This window comes from Piliocolobus tephrosceles, chromosome 3 (assembly GCF_002776525.5).
Source record: "Piliocolobus tephrosceles isolate RC106 chromosome 3, ASM277652v3, whole genome shotgun sequence".
Taxonomy (NCBI): domain Eukaryota; kingdom Metazoa; phylum Chordata; class Mammalia; order Primates; family Cercopithecidae; genus Piliocolobus; species Piliocolobus tephrosceles.
Window position 1 is genome coordinate 5,096,097 of NC_045436.1, and position 22,045 is coordinate 5,118,141.

The window sequence follows — 22,045 nt, forward strand, 5'->3', positions numbered from 1 at the left end:
GGTGCTCCTGTATTGGGTGCATATATATTTAGGATAGTTAGCTCTTCCTGTTGGATTGATCCCTTTACCATTATGTAATGGCCTTCTTTGTCTCTTTTGATCTTTGATGGTTTAAAGTCTGTTTTATCAGAGACTAGGATTGCAACCCCTGCTTTTTTTTGTTCTCCATTTGCTTGGTAGATCTTCCTCCATCCCTTTAGTTTGAGCCTATGTATGTCTCTGCATGTGAGATGGGTCTCCTGAAGACAGCAGACTGATGGGTCTTGACTCTTTATCCAGTTTGCCAGTCTGTGTCTTTTAATTGGAGCATTTAGTCCATTTACATTTAAGGTTAATATTGTTATGTGTGATCTTGATCCTGCCATTATGATATTAACTGGTTATTTTGCTCATTAGTTGATGCAGTTTCTTCCTAGGCTCGATGGTCTTTACATTTTGGCATGTTTTTGCAATGGCTGGTACCGGTTGTTCCTTTCCATGTTTAGGGCTTCCTTCAGGGTCTCTTGTAAGGCAGGCCTGGTGGTGACAAAATCTCTAAGCATTTGCTTATCTGTAAAGAATTTTATTTCTCCTTCACTGATGAAACTTAGTTTGGCTGGATATGAAATTCTGGGTTTAAAATTCTTTTCTTTAAGAACGTTGAATATTGGCCCCCACTCTCTTCTGGCTTGTAGAGTTACTGCTGAGAGATCTGCTGTCAGTCTGATGGGCTTCCCTTTGTGGGTAACCCGACCTTTCTCTCTGGCTGCCCTTAAGATTTTTTCCTTCATTTCAACTTTGGTGAATCTGGCAATTATGTGTCTTGGAGTTGCTCTTCTGGAGGAGTATCTTTGTGGCATTCTCTGTATTTCCTGAATTTGAATGTTGGCCTGCCCTGCTAGGTTGGGGAAGTTCTCCTGGATGATATCCTGTAGAGTGTTTTCCAATTTGGTTCCATTTTCCCCCTCACTTTCAGGCACCCCAATCAGACGTAGATTTGGTCTTTTTACATAATCCCATACTTCTTGCAGGCTTTGTTCATTTCTTTTTCTTCTTTTTTCTTTTGGTTTCTCTTCTCGCTTTATTTCATTCATTTGATCCTCCATTGCTGATACTCTTTCTTCCAGTTGATCGAGTCGGTTACTGAAGCTTGTGCATTTGTCCCGTATTTCTCGTGTCATGGTTTTCATCTCTGTCATTTCGTTTATGACCTTCTCTGCATTAATTAGTCTAGCTGTCAATTTTTCCACTCTTTTTTCAAGATTTTTAGTTTCTTTGCGCTGGGTACGTAATTCCTCCTTTAGCTCTGAGAGGTTTGATGGACTGAAGCCTTCTTCTCTCATCTCATCAAAATCATTCTCTGACCAGCTTTGATCCGTTGCTGGCGATGGGCTGTGCTCCTTTGCAGGAGGAGATGCGCTCTTATTTTTTGAATTTCCAGCTTTTCTGCCCTGCTTTTTCCCCATCTTTGTGGTTTTATCTGTCACTGGTCTTTGATGATGGTGACGTACTGATGGGGTTTTGATATAGGTGTCCTTCCTGTTTGATAGTTTTCCTTCTGACTGTCAGGACCCTCAGCTATAGGTCTGTTGGAGATTGCTTGAGGTCCACTCCAGACCCTGTTTGCCTGGGTATCAGCAGCAGAGGTTGCAGAAGATAGAATATTGCTGAACAGCGAGTGCACCTGTCTGATTCTTGCTTTGGAACCTTCCTCTCAGGGGTGTACTCCACCCTGTGAGGTGTGGGGTGTCAGACTGCCCCTAGTGGGGGATGTCTCCCAGTTAGGCTACTCAGGGGTCAGTGACCCACTTGAGCAGGCAGACTGCCCCTTCTCAGATCTCAACCTCCGTGTTGGGAGATCCACTGCTGTCTTCAAAGCTGTCAGACAGAGTCGTTCGCGTTTCACAGGCTTCTGCTCCTTTAGCCGAGCCCTGTCCCCAGAGGCGCAGTCTACAGAGACAGGCAGGTTTCCTTGAGCTGCTGTGAGCTCCACCCAGTTCGAGCTTCCCAGCGGCTTTATTTACCTACTTAAGCCTCAGCGATGGCGGGCGCCCCTCCCCCAGCCTCACTGCTGCCTTGCGGTTAGATTGCCGCAGACTGCTGTGTTAGCAAGGAGAGAGGCTCCGTGGGCATGGGACCCTCCCGGCCAGGTGTGGGATACAATCTCCGGTGTGCCGGTGTTACAGCGCAGTATTGGGGTGGGAGTTACCCGATTTTCCAGGTGTTGTGTGTCTCAGTTCCCCTGGCTAGGAAAAGGGACTCCCTTCCCCCTCGCGCTTCCCAGGTGAGGCGATGCCTCGCCCTGCTTCAGCTCTCGCTGGTCGGGCTGCAGCAGCTGACCAGCACCGATTGTCCGGCACTCCCGAGTGAGATGACCCCAGTACCTCAGTTGAAAATGCAGAAATCACCGGTCTTCTGTGTCGCTGGCGCTGGGAGATGGAGACTGAAGCTGTTCCTATTCGGCCATCTTGCTCCGCCCCCCCATAAGTAAGTCTTTTGATGATGTGGTATTTTTACCTGATAAATTTCCCTTGAAGCACTGTTTTTGCTCATCATACAGTTTTTGCTATGTACTATTTTCATTGTCATTGTTTTAGGTATTTTTACATTTATTATAATTGTTTAATTCTTTGAAGAATTCATATGTTTTTAAATGTCCCAAATATGTAGACTTTTAAATTTATATTTGTGTATTAACCTTCTATCTTAAATATGTTGTGGTCAAAGATCATGGTCTGGTGATACTTTTTTTTTTTTTTTAATTTTGAGGCTTTCTTCGTGACCTGGTACATGATCTGTGTGGAATTTCAAATCATTGGATCTAGATAGACTCTAATTATTGGATCTGTGTTCAGTATTTCTTGGTACTTCTATTCATTTGTGCTGTATATGTTTAGAGACTATTAGGAAAATCGTGTGTAAAATTGCTCTGTCTTGCAGATTCAACATTTTAGTTGGTCACGCACTCTATTCCTAAACATACTTTGTCTTAAGATTTATTTTACCTGATACTAATATGCATCATAGTTTTCTTTTGCTAGCGTTTGCCACAATTTTTTTTTTTTGAGATGGAGTCTCGATCTGTCCTCAGGCTGGAGTACAGTGGCTAGATCTCAGCTCACTGCAACCTCCACCTCCCAGGTTCAAGCAATTCTCCTGCCTCAGCCTCCCAAGTAGCTGGGACTATAGGTGTGTGCCAACATGCCTAGCTAATTTTTGCATTTTTAGTAGAGACAGGGTTTCACCATGTTGGCTAGGATGGTCTCGATCTCCTGACGTCATGATCTGCCCACTTCGGCCTCTCAGAGTGCTGGGATTATAGATGTGAGCCACTGCACCCGGCCAGATTTTACATTCTTTTTAATTTCTTTTACTTCCAACCTTTTTGCTACCTTAAATTTTAATTTCTTTATTAGTCTTTTTAAATCCAGTGTATCAGTCTTTTAATTTCAACTCTTGAGTTTAGTCCATTAACATTTATTGTAATTATTGATACATCTTGAACACTATGTTAATATATTGTTACTTCTTTAACTTTTATTCTACTTTTTGATGTTCTGAATTTTTTTTAACTTAATAAAATTGTATTTATAACTCACCACCTTTAATTCTAAATTAAGGTAGATAGAATTTTCCCTTCTGTTGTGTGTGTTTGTCTCTGTTTTTAAGACAATAACAAAATTTACTTAGGTGTTTGATCACTTTTATCTCAGATATTTTCTTGCAATATCCTGTAGATAAGTATTTTCTCTTATCTAAATATTTCATCCAACACCACAGTGTGGCTCTTTATGTTGCAAAACTTCTAAACCTTCTGATTATTTTTATTATACCCTTGAATTTGAATGACAGCTTAGCTGGATATAATATTTTATGTTCTAAATTATTTTCTTAAATACTTTGGAAACTTTATATTCTTTTACATCGAGTGTTGCTTTTGGAAAATTTGATGTCTATCTAATTCTTTTTTCTTTGAATGTGATCTGTTGTTTAGCTCTCTAAACTGTTATTTTGTTTGATATTCTTAAATTTCACTATATTGAGCCTGACCTTTTCATTCCAAGGTTTTTAAATTTTTTTTTTAATCTATTGCTACTGAACAAATTACTTTTTTAAATTCTAAGAATTTAAAATATTTTTATCCTAATTTTCTTTTCTGTTATCTTATTATCCTTTGCTTCATTCACTGGGAGATTTCCTTAATCTAAGAAATTAGATTTTCTAATTTATTCTTAGAAATATCCAGTCTGCCATTTGTCCCATCTGTTGAGTTCTCTATTATATTTGTTTCTTGTTTTCTGTTTTTTGGTTTTTTTTTTTTTTTTTTTTTTGAGATGGAGTCTCACTCTGTCACCCAGGCTAGAGTGCCATGGCGCAGTCTCAGTCCCTGCAACCTCCACCTCCCAGGTTCAAGCGATTCACCTGCCTCAACCTCCCAAGTGGCTGGGATTACAGGCACCCACCACCACACCCAGCTAATTTTTGTATTTTTAGTAGAGACGGGGTTTCACCATGTTGGCCAGTCTGGTCTCTAACTCCTGACCTCAAGTGATCCACCCACTGTTGCCTCCCAAAGTGCTGGGATTACAGGTGTGAGCCATCATGTCCAGCTATTTCTGCTGCTTTTTTTGTGTCTTGTATTCGTGTTTTATGCTGCTAATATCTTCCTCAGAATATCTGTTGGGCTAATTTCAAATTATTGGATCAGCTATTCTAAAATACTTGCTTCTGGTAAGGTTTCGGATATAATATGTGTTTTCCTTTTGAAATGGTTGGGTTCCTCCAGCATCTTGTTATTCCAGCCTCTGAGCTTATTTTCTCCTGGGCCTGTCCCCTTCTGTCAGACAGGATGTATAGAAGAAGGCCAAACTCCAGTCTCTGTTAGTGCCTGTGAGTGCAGGGGGTGGGGTAAGCCCTAGGGCGGGCAGCCTCAGCTACTCATCTCACAAAACAGCCTGTCAGGTCAGTACTTCACTCCTCGCCCTCCAGAGAGGAGCAGCAGGAAGAAAAGATGGACTGTGGGTCATCCCTCTCCAGCGTGGGGGTTTGACTGGGGAAGGGTGAGGAAACAGCTGCCCAAAGCCAGTCAGCCTCCCATGTTTTTCTCTAGGCCCCACAAGTCCAACCCCAGTTTCAGTCTTGATGAGGACACAGGGACCGAGGTCTGAGTTGCTGCAGGGGACAGGGGAGCGGGGGTGGAGCAGGCACACTGTTGATGAGATCGGTGATGGGAAGAGGCAGGAGTCAGTTTCCCGCAGCTGTCTATTCCTGCCCTGGCCACAGCGCCACTCCTCACAGCAGTCATCCTCTCTACATGACCTCCCCCTCAGGGTTTTCACAGCTTTCTCCATTTTCTCTGTGGTATTCCCTCTGTAGTTCTGGGTGAGCTTGGGGAAAGGAGCCAGCCTGTCATGCCAATTCATCATTGTCATTGTGGGAAGTACCTGTTCTACTCTTCTGTATATTCCAGAGCCAGTTTCCTGTTAAAACTAGCACAGTTAACACACCCAAGACCATCTTGCTTGTGTTATCCTTTTCCTATTCACAAATCTCTTATAGGAAGCTTATTATAGATTTCTGATGTTTTAGGGAAAATGGCATTGTCCCCTTCTAAATCATTTCTTATGTCAAGAACTTACTACCCAGTGGGTAGTAAGGACACAGGGACAGAGGTCTGAGTTGCTGCAGTGAGTAGTAAGTTCTTGATATAAGGAGTGATTTAGAAGAGGCATAGTATTTTTCTTAGACTTATATAACATTGCAGTATAACCTTGTATTTTTGTCATACCAAATAAGAATTCTGGTGAATCACTGATCTCATTTTGTTTCCTTAACAATGTGGTGTTCTCAGCCATGTGCAACACTTCACTCTTTCAAAATTAAGTCAACAACTATTTAAGGGTCTGTTTTTAATATCCTGTACCTAGCACTCAAACCTGAATAGCTTCACTGTTTTTTTTTTTTTTTGAGACGGAGTCTCGCTCTGTCGCCCGGGCTGGAGTGCAGTGGCCGGATCTCAGCTCACTGCAAGCTCCGCCTCCGGGTTTACGCCATTCTCCTGCCTCAGCCTCCCGAGTAGCTGGGACTACAGGCGCCCGCCACCTCGCCCTGCTAGCTTTTTGTATTTTTTAGTAGAGACAGGGTTTCATCGTGTTAACCAGGATGGTCTCGATCTCCTGACCTCGTGATCCACCCGTCTCGGCCTCCCAAAGTGCTGGGATTACAGGCTTGAGCCACCGCGCCCGGCCAGCTTCACTGTTATAAGCAGTTTATGTGTAAGTAGGGAAGCATGCCATGAAATGCAACATTACAAACGCTGAGAATATTCTATAGCTGATTCAATTAATTGAATTTTGCCAGATGTTTAAGTTGCTAGAATTTGGAAGAGCTGTCTTGTGTAGACCATCACCTTTGTGGTTGAAAGAATCCATCGATTTGTCATTACAAGCCATATGTGGAAAGGCCTGACCAGCTTTTCTTATTTTTTTAAAAAAACACAAAACTTTCTTTAGATGGGGTCTCACTGTGTTGCCCAGGCTGGTCTCCAACTCCTGGGTTTAGGGGATCCTCCCACCTCAGCCTCCAGAGTAGTTGAGATTACAGGCATATGCCATGATGACTGGCTATATTTTTAAAATATTCTAACATCTGAAAATAATGATTTGATGTTTATATTACGTTAGAAATTCTTTTTTTTTTTTAAGTGGGACTTATGTAAATTTTTAATTGTTCTAAAATACACATAACATAAAATTTGCCATTAAGTGTTTTTAGTGCACAGGTCAGTAGTGTTAAGTATATTCATGCTGTGCTACCAGTCTCCAGAACTTCTTTATCTTGCACAGCTGACATTCTGTACCCATTAAATCACAATGTTCTATTCTTCACCCCATCTGTAGTGCTTGGCAACCACCCTTCTACTTTCTGTGAATTTGACTACTTCGAATACTTCACATAAATGGAACCATCCAGTATTTGTCTTTTTGTGACTGACTTATTTCACTTAGCATGTCCTCAAGGCTCATCTGTGTGATGGCAGGCATCAGAATTTCCTTCTTTGTTAAGGCTGTGTTTGTGTACGCAGATGACCATTCCTCCATTCACTGTTTCTCCATTCATTCATCAGTGGACCCTTGGGTTGCTTCCACCTGTTGGCTGTTGTGAATAATGTTGCTATGAACATGCATGTATAGAAATACCTCATTATTCATGAATGTTTTTGTTTAGTTCAATGTGTAATAACAAGTTACAACTTTATTTTTTTTTTTAATTAAATGTCTTCTTTTGAGATAATTGTAGAATCATGTGCGGTTGTGAGGAATAATATAGGGATTTTATCATATGTATAGGTTTGTGTATTGCATCACCGCCAGAATTCTTGTGTTCTCATGCCCCCTCTGTCCTCATGTTGCCCTTTTATAGCTACACCCACAGCCCCAAGCCCTGGAAACCACTAATCTGTTCTCCATTTCTGTCATTTCATCATTTCAAGAATGTTATATAAATGAAACTCTATAGTGTGCAACCTTTTGGGATTGGCTTTTTTCCACTCAGCATAATGCCTTGGAGATTCATCCAAGCTGTTGTATGATTCCATTCCACTGCATTGCTAGGTAGCATTCCATGGTATGGATACACCATGGTTTGACATTCACCCATTGAAGGAATTTGGGTTGTTTCCAGTTTTGGGCTGTTACACACACAGTGCTGTGAACATTTGTATACATTTTTTTGTTTGAACCTGAGCTTCCATTTCTCTGGGATAAATGCTCAAGAGTGCAGTTGTTGGGTTATATGGTAATTGCATGTTTAGTTTTGTAAGGGACTGAGACTGTTTTCCACGGTGTATGATCCAGATTCTCTGCATCCTTGCCAGCGTTTGGTGTTCTCACTAATTTTTATTTTAGCCATTGTGATAGGTGTGAAGTGTAGAAATATTTTCTTTTTATTGTGTGTTAACTGTGTGCACCTTGTTAAGCAACCCATCTCTGGAACTAAAGCCTTATGAAACGGTGGCTTTGTACCCATTTGAGCAATGACTCCTCATTCCTCCCTCCCCCAGCAATCACTATTCTACTTTGTCTCTGTAAATCTAACTGCTCTGGGTATCTCATATGAGTGGAATCATACAATATTTGTCCTTTTGTGACTGTCTTATTTCACTCAGCATGATGCCCTCAAGGCTCACCCATGTCATAGCATGTGTCAGAATTTACTTTTTAAGGTGGAATCATATTCAGTCATATGAATACCCATTCATGTCACTTAACAGCAGGGATGTGTTCTGAGAACTGCATCTTGAGGCAGTTTTGTCATTGTGTTAACGTAGAGTGTACTTAGACCAACTTAGATGGTGTAGCCTAGTACATGCCGTGGCTATATGATGTGTTGCCCGTTCCTCCCAGGATACACACTTGGACAGCAAGTTCATTCAATACTATGTTACTGTATTGAATACTGTAGGTAATTGTATCACGATGGTAAATTGTGTATCTAAACATAGAAAAGGTACAGTAAAAATGTGGTATAAAAGATAAAAAATGAGCCTGGGCAACATAATGAGACCCATTTTCTACAAAAAAGTTAAAAATTAGGCAGGCATGGTGGCATATGCCTGTAATCCCAGCTACACGGGAGGCTGAGGCAGGAGGATCACTGGAGTCGAGGAGTTTGAGGCTGCAGTGAGCCATGATCACACTACTCGGTCCAACTTGGGTGACAGAGTGAGACCTTATCTCAAAAAAAATAAATGAAAGATAAAAAATGTGTCTGTTTGGGGCACTTAGTAATTTATTATCAAGTATTGTGTAATATACCTAACTATATACACAACTAGGCAACACTATAGGTTTGTTTACACCAGCATCGCGGCAAGTATGTGAATAATGCATTGTGCTATGACATTTTGATGGCAACAGTGTCACTAGGTGATAAGATATTTTTAGCTCCATTGTTGTCTTATGGGTCTACCATTGTATGTGCCATCCATTGTTGACTGAGACATTGTTATATGGTCATGATTTTAACACATTTTCTTTTTCCACTCATCTATCAGTGGACACTTGAGTTGTTCCCACCTTTTGGCTATTGTGAATAATGCTGCTACACACATTGATGTACAATTGATATTCAAGTCCATGCTTTCAATTCTTTTGTGTATATACCTAGAAGAGGAATTGCTGAATCATGTGGTAATTCTATGTTTAATTAATTTATTTTATTTTATTTTTTGTTTTTTTTTGGAACTGCCAATACTGTTTTCCACAGTGACTATATCGTTTTACATTTCCACCAGCAACACAGGGGTTCCTATTTCTGTACTTTCTCACCAACACTTGTTGTTTTCTGTTTTTTAAAATAATAGCCATCTTAATGGGTGAGTGAGCCAAGCCAGAAGAATCAGAGACTGGCCACCAGATCTCTTCTCCCAGCGACAGAGACCTGAGGCAGTTTCTTTTAGTCAGTTTTATAGTTTCTGAAGAACTAACACCTGATTTGTTACTTTTTGGCTAGTCCAAATGTGTTACACAGTTGCTCCTCCTTTTGCTAACAGGCAAAGAGGGAGGGAATAAAGTCTGCTGGGTCTATCAGGTAGTAGGAAAAGACTGGGATTAGCCATAAGCATTTCTACCTCACTTGGTATTACCTGTGAGGTTGTTTAGTATCAGGGAATTAAGATGACCCCCTACCAGAGGGCTTATGGAAAAATGTATTTGTTCTTTTTCTTTTGCTGATACGTGTTTCCAGTATTTTTTTCAGGCTGAACATTGCCATCTTAGTTAAAATGGTGCTCTCATATGTTCATCACAGCACTATCCATGATAGCAAAGACGGAATCAACCTAGTGCCTATCAACTGTGGGTTGGATAAAGAAAATATGGTATATGTAGACCATGGAATACTGCACAGCTATAAAAAAGAACGAAATCATGTCCTTTGTAGCAATATGGATGTAGCTGGACGTCATTACCCAAGTGAATTATTGCAGGAACGGAAAACCAAATACTGTGTGTTCTTGCTTATAAGCGGGAGCTAAACATTGGGTACACATGGACATAAAGATGGCAGCAGTAGATCCTGGGGATTCCTAGAGGGAATAGGGATTCAAGGACTGTAAAACAACCTGTTGGGTATCATGCTCGCTACCTGAGTGATGGGGTCAGTTGTACCCCAGACTTCAGTGTCATGCAGTATGCCCATATAACAAATCCCTTAATCTAAAAAATTGAAATTATTAAAAAATGAGATTAAAGATATTTTTAAAATAAAAAAAGTATATGCCAAATTGTATGTACATGTTTGTTTATATGCTAAGCAAATGAAACACCTTTCAAAATCCATCATGGTACTTAGACTTTTTTTTTTAATTCCTCTACAGAAAAAGAACAGAATCTAGAGTTTGTAGGGCAGCCATCGACGAATTTTACGTTAATGCTAAAGAACAATTCGTCAAATTGGTAAGCTCACTGACATGAATTTGTTGGTCTAAGGTTTTTTTCACTAATCCTGAAGCAGCATATTGTTGTCTTAGAAAAGCTTGCATTTGTTGGCAGTATGGTAATGAACTCATTAGAACCATTCATATTCCACATAACTGTTTTTAAACTGAATGTGATACATGTGAAACTAACATTTACTTTTGGAAAATAATGTACATATGTATTTTTTGTTTTGTGTAGCTTAAAGAAAGCCAGATGTTGAAAAATGTGAAAAGGAAGAATGCTAAGGTAAATTATGTATGTGATCAGAGTCATAGAGTCAATACTAGCATGTAGAGTTATGTAAAGACTTGACTCTGGGTTTACAGCCTTTAGAGTGTGAGTAGATTTCATAATCTTGTCAGGCTTTTATTTGGTTGATGTCGTGGTTGATATGGTTGGTATTATTAATGCAAGGTAAGGAATGGAGATCCTAGTCACTTTTGTTTCCTAAGGCTGCACAAGTGTCAAAATAATTGTTTTTATAATTAAAGACAGAAATTTAAGCCTTTTATTAATGTCACAAATTTAGCTTTTAAAAGACTACCAAGTCCAAAATGACCACTTATATGGATAAATATTAATATATATTTATTGCTTTTGCGGACGTCGAAAAGCACAACCTTTTAGAATAAAGAACTGCCCCAGGTAGGACAGCCTGGGAAGAATACTGGGTTAAGGGTCAGGAGACCTCATGTCTAGTCCTGGCTCTGCTGCTTCATTGCTATACCACCTATAAACTACAGCACTGGGTCTGCAGCGGGCGACAAGCCAGCCAACACGAGAGTCTCCTTTACTTACCTGGAAACGGTTGGACCAAATGGCCTCTGAGCGTCAGAGGTGAATCCAGGAGTGGAAGTCCACCTCTGCATTTAAAATAGAACTAGACTTGAAATACATACATTTTCCTTCCAGTGATTGCAAGCTCTGGGATGTTTTTGTTTTTCTTTCAGTTTTAATCTTTTATTGGTCATTTCTGCATTGCTTATTACCGAATGGGAACATTATGAATGTCTAACAGTGGAGTGTTAGGTAGTCACTAAAAGTGACTCGATGACTAAGATAATAAAATATATTGAAATGTTCCTTTTAAAATACAGAGTGAATCACACCACTCCCCTGCTTTGATAGTTTCCTAGTGCGCCTAGATAAAATCTCCTCACTTTACAGGCCACAGGGTCCAGTAAAGACCTGGCCCCTGCTTTCCTCCTCCTCTCTTCTGGTCATTCTAAAGTAGATACCCCTGCTTTTCTTTTCCAGAGTTCTCTCTTCTTTTCCTTTATAGCACATATCATAGGTTGTAAATACCTATTGTTTCTGTGTAATGTCTGTCTTCCCCATTAGACCAAAGTCTGTGATGGTAAGAATTGGGTCTGTCTTGTTTTCCACTGCACTTCATTACCTGGCAGCATATGTGGCAGTGCTCAAACAGTTACAAATTAATTTTAACACAAATGATTGTGTTACTTAGATGATTTCAGATATCGAAAAGAAAAGGCAGCGTATGATTGAAGTCCAGGATGAACTGCTTCGGTAAGATACTATCAAATCCTGTTTGAGCACTTACCTAAAAGGATGTAATTATGATGTGTCATTTAGGGGAGTGACACTTGCTGCTGTGTTGTATTAAAGCCCAGGTTATCTTCAAGCTCCAATACTCAGTGAAGGCAGGGTATGTTGCCTAGTTGCCCCACCTTTTGGCAAAGGAGAATTCCACATTGATCTATCTCCACAGATTTCTCAGCTCTGGCCTTAAGAGATATAATGCCTAGATTCCAGAATTCAGCTGCCTGGGTTGAATTCTAGAATCTACGCATTGAACTGCTTGAACTGCTTGGGTCGAACCCAAGCTCTGCCACTTACTGGCTGCGCAGCCTTGACCAAGTTATTTGATGTCCCAGTGTCTCAGTTGCCTCTTTTGTATATAGGCATAATCATCATCATACCTAGACTTCGGTATTCTCAAATTCTGCCTCTGTCTTTCGTTACTTTTGCTCACATGTAGAGTGCTGTGGAAATTAGATGAGTACATATATAGAAAGTGCGCGACAGGGACAGGCGCACGCAATAAGTGCTGTGTAAGTGTTGACAGTTGTTATGTTGTTATTGTCGAAGGGTATGCCTTAGAGTGGCATGCATGTGAATCCACTCCCAAGTGTGGGCCAGGTGAACTTACCAGGCCCTGCAGGCCAGGGCTGCCCCCAATTTCTGGTTAGGAAGACTGGAGCGCACATCAGGTGGCAGCCCGCAAGTATGTTTTGAGGCCATGGCTGTCATGAAAGCTAGAGGCTTGGTAATAAAACAGTGCTAGATGTGCTGTCTGTTCCTGAGCTTAAAAATAGCTTGAGAAAGAAAGTGATATTATCAGAAAATAATGTGTATAATTAAAAGTTGAAGCTTTTAAAAACTCATTCAAAACTAAGTTTTTAAAAAGAGCCTGCTAGGTCAGGCACAGTGGCTCACGCCTGTAATCCCAGCACTTTGGGAGGTCAAGGTGGGCGGATCACTTGAGGTCAGGAGTTCAAGACCAGCTTGGCCAACATAGTGAAACCCCATCTCAAAAATACAAAAATTAGCCGGGTGTGGTGGCGCACACCTGTAATCCGAGCTACTGGGGAGGTTGAAGCACGGGAATCACTGCAACCTGGGAGGCGAAAGTTGCAGGGAACCAAGATCCTGCCGTGCACTCCAGCCTGGGTGACAGAGTGAAACTGTGTCTCAAAAAAAAAAAAAAAAAAGAAAAGAGAGCCTGCCGCAGGAGTTTAAGGGGGAGAAAGCAGTTGTCTAATCTGTTGGTTTCTAAATCGAGTCTCTGGACAGGTGCTGGCCTATGGTAAGGTTTTCATTGACCGAGGCCAAAATAAGAAAACCAAAGGCAAATATAATAAGGAAAGCTAACATTTACAAGCTTCCTATGTGGCAGGGCACTTTCCTAAACGCTTTCTATGCTAACTCATCATCACAGTCCTATGAGACAAGTGGTTATAGCTATAGTCAGGCCGTGCCTGGTTACACTTGTCTTCAGTGTGAGACTACTGAGATGAGTTTTTGTGTTTTTTTTTTTTGATCCAGAGTCTCACTCTCGCCCAGGCTGGAGTTCATGGTGCGATCTCACCTCACCACAAGCTCTGCCTCCCAGGTTCACACCATTCTCCTGCTTCAGCCTCTCAAGTAGCTGGGACTACAGGCGCCCGCCACCACACCCAGCTAATTTCTTTTTTGTATTTTTAGTAGAGACGGGGTTTCACTGTGTTAGCCAGGATGGTCTGGATCTCCTGACCTTGTGATCTGCCCGCCTCGGCCTCCCAAAGTGCTGGGATTACAGGCGTGAGCCACCGCACCCAGCCTGAGACATATTTTAAAGACTGACTTTTGTTTCTTTTCCAGATATAAATTTAGAAGTTGAGAAGTATATTTTGAAAAGGCATAATAAGAAAAACTATGGTATATCATTATTTTAACTTGCTATATGAAAACCTAAAGCACAGGCTTTTGTTTCTTTTCTAGATATAAATTTAGAAGTTGAGAAGTGTATTTTTAAAAGGTGTAATAAGAAAAACTATGGTATATCATTATTTTAACTTGCCATATGAAAACTTAAGGCACAGGGAGGTAACTTGCCCACGGGCGCAGCCCTAGGTAGTGGGGGAGCCAGGATTCACTGTCAGCTGACTGACTCCAAATCCAGCACTCCTGACCACGACTGCCAGCTCAGTAGTGAGTTTTCCCCAGCGCTGCATTTGTTCAATGTAAAGAATTGTTAAGGAAGACTTTTCGTGACTCATGCCAGTAATCCCAGCACTTTGGGAGGCTGAGGAGGGTGGATCAGTGAGGTCAGGAGTTTGAGACCAGCCTGGCCAACATGTTGAAACCCCATCTCTACTAAAAATACAAAAATTAGCCAGGCGTGGTAGTGGGTGCCTGTAATCCCAGCTACTCAGGAGGCTGAGGCAGGGGAATCGCTTGAACCCAGGAGGCGGAGGTTGCAGTAAGCTGAGATCATGCCACTGCACTCCAGCCTGGGTGACAGAGCAAGACTCCGTCTCAAAAAAAAAAGATGTTTTTATGAAATTATATTAGAGAATAGTTGTGTTTTAAATCTTTATTTGGCAAAATACAAAATTTGCCGCCTTTGCCCCTCATTTTTTTGTTGGTCCATAAAACCCAAGTTATACCTTTTTATTTTATAGGTGAAGAAACTCAGCCCTTGAGAGATGAAAAAATTTGCCCAACGTCCCATGTTTTCATCCAGGCACTGAACGTCTTCCACTGGTTTTATTAGACTTTGGAAAGTGGACAAGATTTGATAAGAGGAAGGAGCACTGGGAAAGCTTTTGGTCCGTGGTTTCTGTGTTAGACTGTAGTGCCTGGCTCCTCTGGCACGAGCCTCTGAATGTTAGTCAAACATACATTTGATCCAGTAGTTACCAAGACTTGAATGGCTTGATGAATTTCAACATTTATAAGGAATATTCTTCTGTGAATGTCACTGCTAATTATTCATTGTGCATTGTATTTCAGAGATTTTTTTTTCCTACATTTTAAACTGAAACCCAGAATCTTTTACACATTCATAGTTTCAGAGCCAAAGCAAGTCATCTAGTTGGCCAACCCCGGTTCTTCACACTCACTCAGTGTACTTACAACCTCATTTTCACACACAATAGGCTGGTACATTTTATTATATGTCACTTATTTTTGTTTTAGGTTAGAGCCACAGCTGAAACAACTACAAACAAAATATGATGAACTTAAAGAGAGAAAGTCTTCCCTTAGGAATGCAGCATATTTCTTATCTAATTTAAAACAGCTTTATCAAGATTATTCAGATATTCAAGCAAAAGAACCAAACATAAAGGAAACGGTAACTCCAATTTTACTTTTTACCATGCTTCAGAAGATGATTGTGGGAGGGCATTTTCATGCTAGAGTATCAGAAGCTTTGGGGAAAGACAAATGCAGAGACAGAATTAGAGTCCACTTAAAATAGTATCGCTATAAGCCAGTGAAACTTCATTATATCAGCACTTTTCTTAGCTACTTAATGAAGGCTGGAGGAGTAATGTCCAGAATTGCTGATTCGTGTAAGATATTTTCACTCGGACAGCTGAATTTCATCAAGGGAAGTTTATATTCTGTGTATAAATCTCAATTGAAAAATCACACTCTGCTATATTATAATTTCCATTCATAAAAGACCACTCAGCCATGTTTGAAAGACCAACCTTTTCTGTTTTGTCTAGCCCATGTTCACAGCATCTTTTACATTTGAAAAACAAGCTATTTTCCCATATAAGTGGTAGGTATGATTTTAGAAGCTAAGAAACAGGCTGGGTGTGATGGCTCTCACTTGTAATCATAGCACTTTGGGAGGCTGAGGCAGGTAGATCCCTTGAGCCCAGGAGTTCAAGACCAGCCTTGGGCGATATGGTGAAACCCTATCTCTACTAAAATACAAAAACTAGCCAGGTGTGGTGGTGCGTGCCTGTAGTCCCAGTTACTCAGGAGGCTGAGGTGAGAAGATCACTTGAGCCCTGGAGGTCCAGGCTGCACTGAGCTGTGATCGCACCACTGCACTCCAGCCTGGGTGACAGAGCAAGACCTTGTCTCAAAAAAAAAAAAAAAAAAGTTAAGAAACATTAAAAGGGAATATAATGGGAAAACATATTTATTGTTTTAATACATTTTGTAGTTGCTTCTGGATTTTTACTGCAGACTTTGCTACTGTTATGCCATCTGCCTCAGATTAATAGAAATGTTTAAGTTCTAGGAAAATTTGTATACCCTAATATAATTTTATATAAAATATGTGTAATTATATGTAATGTATACATATTTTATGATGAGATTTGTATTCTTCACTTCTAAATTCAATGTTAAGGTTTTGACACTGATCTAAGTTAATTTTCCTGAGCCTAAGATTTGTTTATATATTAGAGATCTGGAAATAGAATGCTTTTAAAGGTATTTTTTTTAATTACCTAACTAGTCCAAAGCTTATGATTTGGAATTTGGTTACTAAATTTGGGGAAGTTACCTGTAGCATTGATTCGGCTTGAACATAATACTTTGGTTAAAAGCGAGGTTTAGTGTCTCTGCCTTGTCTGGAAACCACCACTGCATGAGCATCCTGTTCTTGGCATGACCTCAGTGCTTTCTTGCACTCCTCTTGTAGTAACTGTCACTTTTGCCTCATTGAGTGTAGATATTTGGGCATATGTCTTACTCTAAACATTTAGTGACAAATGTGACTTCTTCCCCTTTATCCCTCCCTAGAGCAGGTGCCCATGGGAGCTTGAACACATTAGTTTGTCAAATATTTGTATAAAATTTCATTATCATGTGTGGTAGTCACAGCATGACAGCTTTTCTGCTGTCATCTTGAAAACATGATATTAAACAGCAAACTATCAAAGTATGATACAATTCTGTAAGGGGAATTTAATCATGCACCCTTAGATACAATTTGCAATTGGAATTTTGACTTTGTTAATTATTTCAAAATCGGGGCTGGGCATGGTGGCTCACACCTGTAATCCCAGCACTTTGGGAGGCCGAGGCGGGTGGATCACAAGGTCAGGAGTTCAAGACCAGCCTGGCCAACATGGTGAAACCTCGTCTCTACTAAAACATTAAAAAAAAAAAAAAAAAAGCCGGGCGTGGTGGCGGCGCCTGTAATTCCAGCTACCCGGGAGGCTGAGGCAGAGAATTGCTTGAACCCAGGAGGCGGAGATTGCAGTGAGCCAAGATCACGCCACTGTACTCCAGCCTGCTGACAGAGTGAGACTCCGTCTCAAAATGTTAATTATTTCAAAATCATAAGTTGGATGTTGTGTTTTATTTTATGTTGGGTTTGTGTTCTCATTTTAACTTTAATCATTAAGAACATTTGGATTGGCAACCTTTGAGACGTTTAATTGAATCTCCCAATAATTTCTTGAGATGATAGATTTGGGGTTTTTTTTTTTTTTTCTTAGGAACTTTTATGGATCTGGTGTCCTCATTCCATTAGTTCTTTAGTTAAAAGTAAAACCTATCTTACAGTTTTCTGTGTTTTAAAATAGACATGATATCAAGCAGACCCTACACAGCACGAGCAGACTTGCCAAAACCAAGCCTTGACGTGTCCCAGGCATCATTTCCTGTCTTCAGTAATAGAGATGATACAGTTCTTTGAATCAACTGGTCTTCTGGGATAAGAAGATCAGTTCAAGCTTTACAGAGCAGCTCCCTAGCAACTTTGTGATCAATTATGTTCTAAGGAAATGGATTAAAACCAATTGTCTTAATGGTCCTAGTTAAAAATGAGAGGAGGAGTAGTTAATGGAAAGCTCAATCAAAATTTGCATTGGTCATAAGACTGGGCTACGTAAGGACAAGGTTATAAGTTTTTGATATTGCTAATTATGTAAGTTTTACGTAAGGACAAGGTTATAAGTTTTTGATATTGCTAATTATGTAAGTTTTTTTCTTTCAACAGTATGATTCATCCAGCCTTCCAGCCCTGTTATTTAAAGCAAGAACACTTTTGGGAGCCGAAAGCCATCTGCGAAATATCAACCATCAGTTAGAGAAGCTCCTTGACCAGGAATGAGAAGAGCAATCTACTAAAATGTGCCCACAGGAAGACTAGTCTCATGCTGTTACCTTCTGAAACTGTACTTTTATAAACAAATTGTTTTGCAAAGAAGTTATGGCCTACTTGCCAGAATCTAAAATTTGTTATTCAAATTAAATGGCTGTGAACAATGTTCAATAGCATCAGTTTGTCCAATAGTTTTAGAGGCCATAATCATCTTTTCTGGTTAATATCTTGAGTAATTTGAAAATGTTGACACCTTAATCAGCCCCAGATATGAGCTGTAATAAACTTATAAAATTAAGTTGATGTGAACGTAATTTTGATTAGTTAAGGTGATTTCTATTTAAGTACAACAAAGGTAATTTTTAATAAAATTGGTTTATAGAAGCAAAAAACAAAAATTGGAAAGCAAAGTGATAAAACTTATCAGGTTGAGTGATATATTTATCAAATCTCACAGACATCAGGCAAATTACAGCCTGGTGACAGAAGTGTCCATAGTGAACTAGCTACTCTTGTAATACTTGTATAATTAGCTCATCGGGAATTTCATCTGCTTCATTGTTATAACTGAGAAGACTGTTCTCTGCAGCTTCAGCTAATTCAGCATCTTCAGTAGCTTCTAAAAAATAAGCATCATCAATGCCATTATCCCAGACAGCATCAGCAGATGCACCTGTTGACAGCTTGCTAGGTGATGGTTTATGAGTATTCTGGGTTTCATTGCTCCTAGTTTCATCTGCTTCATCTGTTGTCAACTCTTCTTCCTTTATTTCAGTGGTGAACGGTGAGAGAGTGGGACAGGAAAATATTTACTCAGGATATGTGATTTAACCATATACTCTATGTTGAAGTAAGGTATTAAGTGACAGACACTAAAGTGAATATGCTGAAGGAATGCTGTCTGATAGCTCACCATGGGAATGAGTGCACTGATGCAAACATTGCTGCACCGAAGCTCAGACACACTTGAAACCCCAAATTTGAAATCACCCGCAGTGCTGTGACACATACTTTTCAATATTCCCCGATGGAGGAAGAGCGAGAGGAGATTTAATTTTTTAACAAGTGGACAGTCCAGCTGAAGACAAATCAAGATAAATTTGCTACCTTTACAATGGACTTATTACCCATGCTTTAAATTTTAAAGTATTTAGAAAATTATAAACATGGATTGAAAAAAGATTAAAAACAGTTGCCAAAATATGACTGGATTGTATATTACATAATAGTATTGTATCAATTATTTTACCATAGAATGTCTTCAGTATAGACGTTTAGTTGATCCTCTCAAAAAATTATGTAAAGAATGTCCTTATTCAGTGCAGTGGCACGTGCCTGTAATCCCAGCTACTTGGGAGGCTGAGACAGGACGACTGCTTGAGGCCAGGAGTTTGAGACCAGCCCGGGCAACATGATACCCCCTTCTCATTAAAAAATCTACAGAATGTTTTGTTCTTCAGCTATGTGCTTAAATATTAGGAGATGAAGGGTTTTGATGTCTGCAGTTTGAGTCATCAAAAATAAGAATGCATATGTATATACAGTAGAAGGAGAAAACGAATGTTGCCAAATGTTAACAAATGGCAAATCTCAATGAAGGACAGACAGCAGAGTTCCTTATTCTTGTACATTTCTGTAGGTCAGACCTTTACATTAAATTTAAAATCAGGTCACCAATGAAATAAAATGATCAGTGCAATAGAAAAGCAGGTATAAATAAAACCAACTGGTAATTTAGTTTAAAATATTTTTTTAAAAACCAGATGAAGCACGAAGCAAAATGTTAACTGAAAACCAAGTGATAGCTACGTGGGTGTTCATTATATATCTTTTATTATTTTAAAAAGTTATGTCCAAGTGGTAATACTGTACACCAATGGTACTTTAAACTTGGCATTTTTGATGTGTTACTGGATAAGCGGAAAAAGCTTAAAAATCCACTGCAACCACAAATATCTAAATCACAATCCAGACCAACAAGGATGATACAATCCTCCTCCTCTGGGAGACAGTTTATTTTTTTAAATTTACTTTGCTCTTATTTCAAAACACATTTTAACCTGGTATTTTGCCAGAGAATTTGGCTATCAGTTATTTTATGTCCAGCTCTTGCAGACCAAGAATGGAATTTCCACCATTTCAAACGGATGGAGTTTTTTCTAGAGACATGTTGTTACAATTTGAGTGGATACCAGATTGAATTTTCTAGACTAGACACCCAATCACTTGTTCTGCTTGTAGCAGGTAACTTTATTCTAACCATAACACTACAAAGGAAAAAGCTGATAGATGTGACCAAAAAAAACAAAACAAAACAAAAACATAAACTAAAACCTAAAAGTAAAAGAAATATGTCAAAAAGAGTACTTAAGTTATTGCAAAAAAGTTACAGAAAAATGGATAGAAGACAGGTACACACACTTCATTATAGAAATACTAATAGTGAATCTGAAAAAAGTTCATTAAAGAAATGGAAATTAAAACAACTGAGGTACTGCATTTTTGCCTACCAGATTAGTAGTGATTCGAGGTAAACAAGCACTGTTGGCAAAGTGTGAGGTAATAGGTGCTCTCAAATTATTTGTGGAGGTCTAATATCCTATACTTTGCATGGAGAGCAACTTGTACCACTGAAAATATTTGTGATACTTCAAGTAGAAAAAAAAAAACCAAATAGTATGTGTGCTATCACAATGAACATACATAAATTCTCGAAGGTACATGCCAAAACATTTGTATAATTTATCTCTGGTCAAATGAGTGAGGAAGATTCCTCTTTTGCTTTTTGTGTATTTCCTAATTTTACGTATTTTTTTGTTGTTTTTGAGGCAGTCTCGCTCTGTCTGCCAGGCTGGAGTGTAGTGGCATATCAGCTCACTGCAACCTCCACTTACCGGGTTCAAGGGATTCTCCTGCCTCAGCCTCCTGAGTAGCTGGGATTATAGGCATGGGCCACCACACCTGGCTAATTTTTATATTTTTAGTAGAGATGGGGTTTCTCCATGTTGGCCAGGCTGGTCTCAAACTCATGATCTCAAGTGATCCGCCTGCCTCGGCCTCTTAAAGTGCTGGGATTACAGGCCTGAGCCACCGTGCCCAACCTAATTTTACGTATTTTCAATTCATTCTACAATGCATGTTAATTATTTGGGTAAATAAAAATCTCTAAGAGAAAAATGTTGGTTTGACAATCTGGTAATACCTACCAAAATTAAAACTGAATATGCCCTTTAACACAATTCTACTTCTAGAAATTCATCCTACAGATACAAATGTTCAAAGAAACACAAAGATAGGTATTTTGTTCTTTGAAAAGCAAAATACGGGAAACTTCTTAAATGTCTGGGACTGATGAAATTGTACACCTCAAGCAGCAGTGAAAAACAACGTGTGTATCAGGTATGTGCTGAAACGGGAAAATCACTACAACATATTCCTACAATACAGTCATAAGTGAAAATAAGGTACCAAATGGGTTTCAAAGCTATTTGGACACTCATGGCTCAGGTATACTATTGTACCAGTAACTCCCTGGTAAGGAGAAAGACTAAAATCTGTACTTACCTCTTTGAAAAGAAACAGGAGACATACTTCAGCAGGCAATGGGAAACCTGAATCAGAAAGACAGCAAAACTATTACATATTATAGCTATCTAATTTTTACTTTGTGGTAAATGTAAAAATTAGTAACTCACAGTCAGATTTGAAGTTTTCTGCTTTACATACAGGGTCATGACATTTTTGATACCAAACTTCATTTTTCAGATCAACCAGAATCCTTTAGGTTAAAAAAAAAAAAAAAAAAAAAAAGTAGTATTAATACCAAGACTGGGTAGAAAACAAAATCCAGCTGCATGCTGTTCCAAAAAAAATTCCTAAAACTTACAAAGATGGAGAAAAAAAGTGAACAGATAAAAATAGATATATACCAACCAAAACAGTGGTTGCCAAAAGTCACACAAAATGAACTGCAGGGCAAAAAGTAGATACAAAAGTTCCCCCA

General features: G+C 39.5%; 2 protein-coding genes across 6 annotated transcripts in view; one reads left to right on the forward strand and one right to left on the reverse strand.

Moving 5' to 3' along the window:
• CENPU (centromere protein U) overlaps window positions 1-19,246 on the forward strand; it is a 50,193-nt gene extending 30,947 nt beyond the window's left edge. Inside the window, exons 9-13 of one of the 5 annotated variants that reach the window (XR_002733441.3) lie at window positions 10,358-10,436; window positions 10,659-10,706; window positions 11,929-11,990; window positions 14,648-15,321; window positions 17,938-18,340. Coding sequence is in view for 2 of the 5 variants with exons in the window: in XM_023220979.3 (XP_023076747.1) it covers window positions 10,358-10,436; window positions 10,659-10,706; window positions 11,929-11,990; window positions 15,165-15,321; window positions 17,938-18,051 (460 nt within the window). In the remaining 3 variants the exon portion in view is untranslated. Of the gene's footprint in view, window positions 1-10,357; window positions 10,437-10,658; window positions 10,707-11,928; window positions 11,991-14,647; window positions 15,322-17,937 lie in introns of those variants that run through there. The other 4 variants (XR_002733442.3, XM_023220979.3, XR_002733443.3 and 1 more) reach the window with 4 other exon arrangements.
• PRIMPOL (primase and DNA directed polymerase) overlaps window positions 18,388-22,045 on the reverse strand; it is a 48,416-nt gene continuing 44,758 nt past the window's right edge. The window contains exons 10-12 of the mRNA XM_023220962.1: window positions 21,738-21,820; window positions 21,607-21,653; window positions 18,388-18,806 (exon numbers count right to left, since the gene is read on the reverse strand). Coding sequence (XP_023076730.1) covers window positions 18,549-18,806; window positions 21,607-21,653; window positions 21,738-21,820 — 388 coding nt within the window. The 3' untranslated portion in view covers window positions 18,388-18,548. The remainder of the gene's footprint in view (window positions 18,807-21,606; window positions 21,654-21,737; window positions 21,821-22,045) is intronic.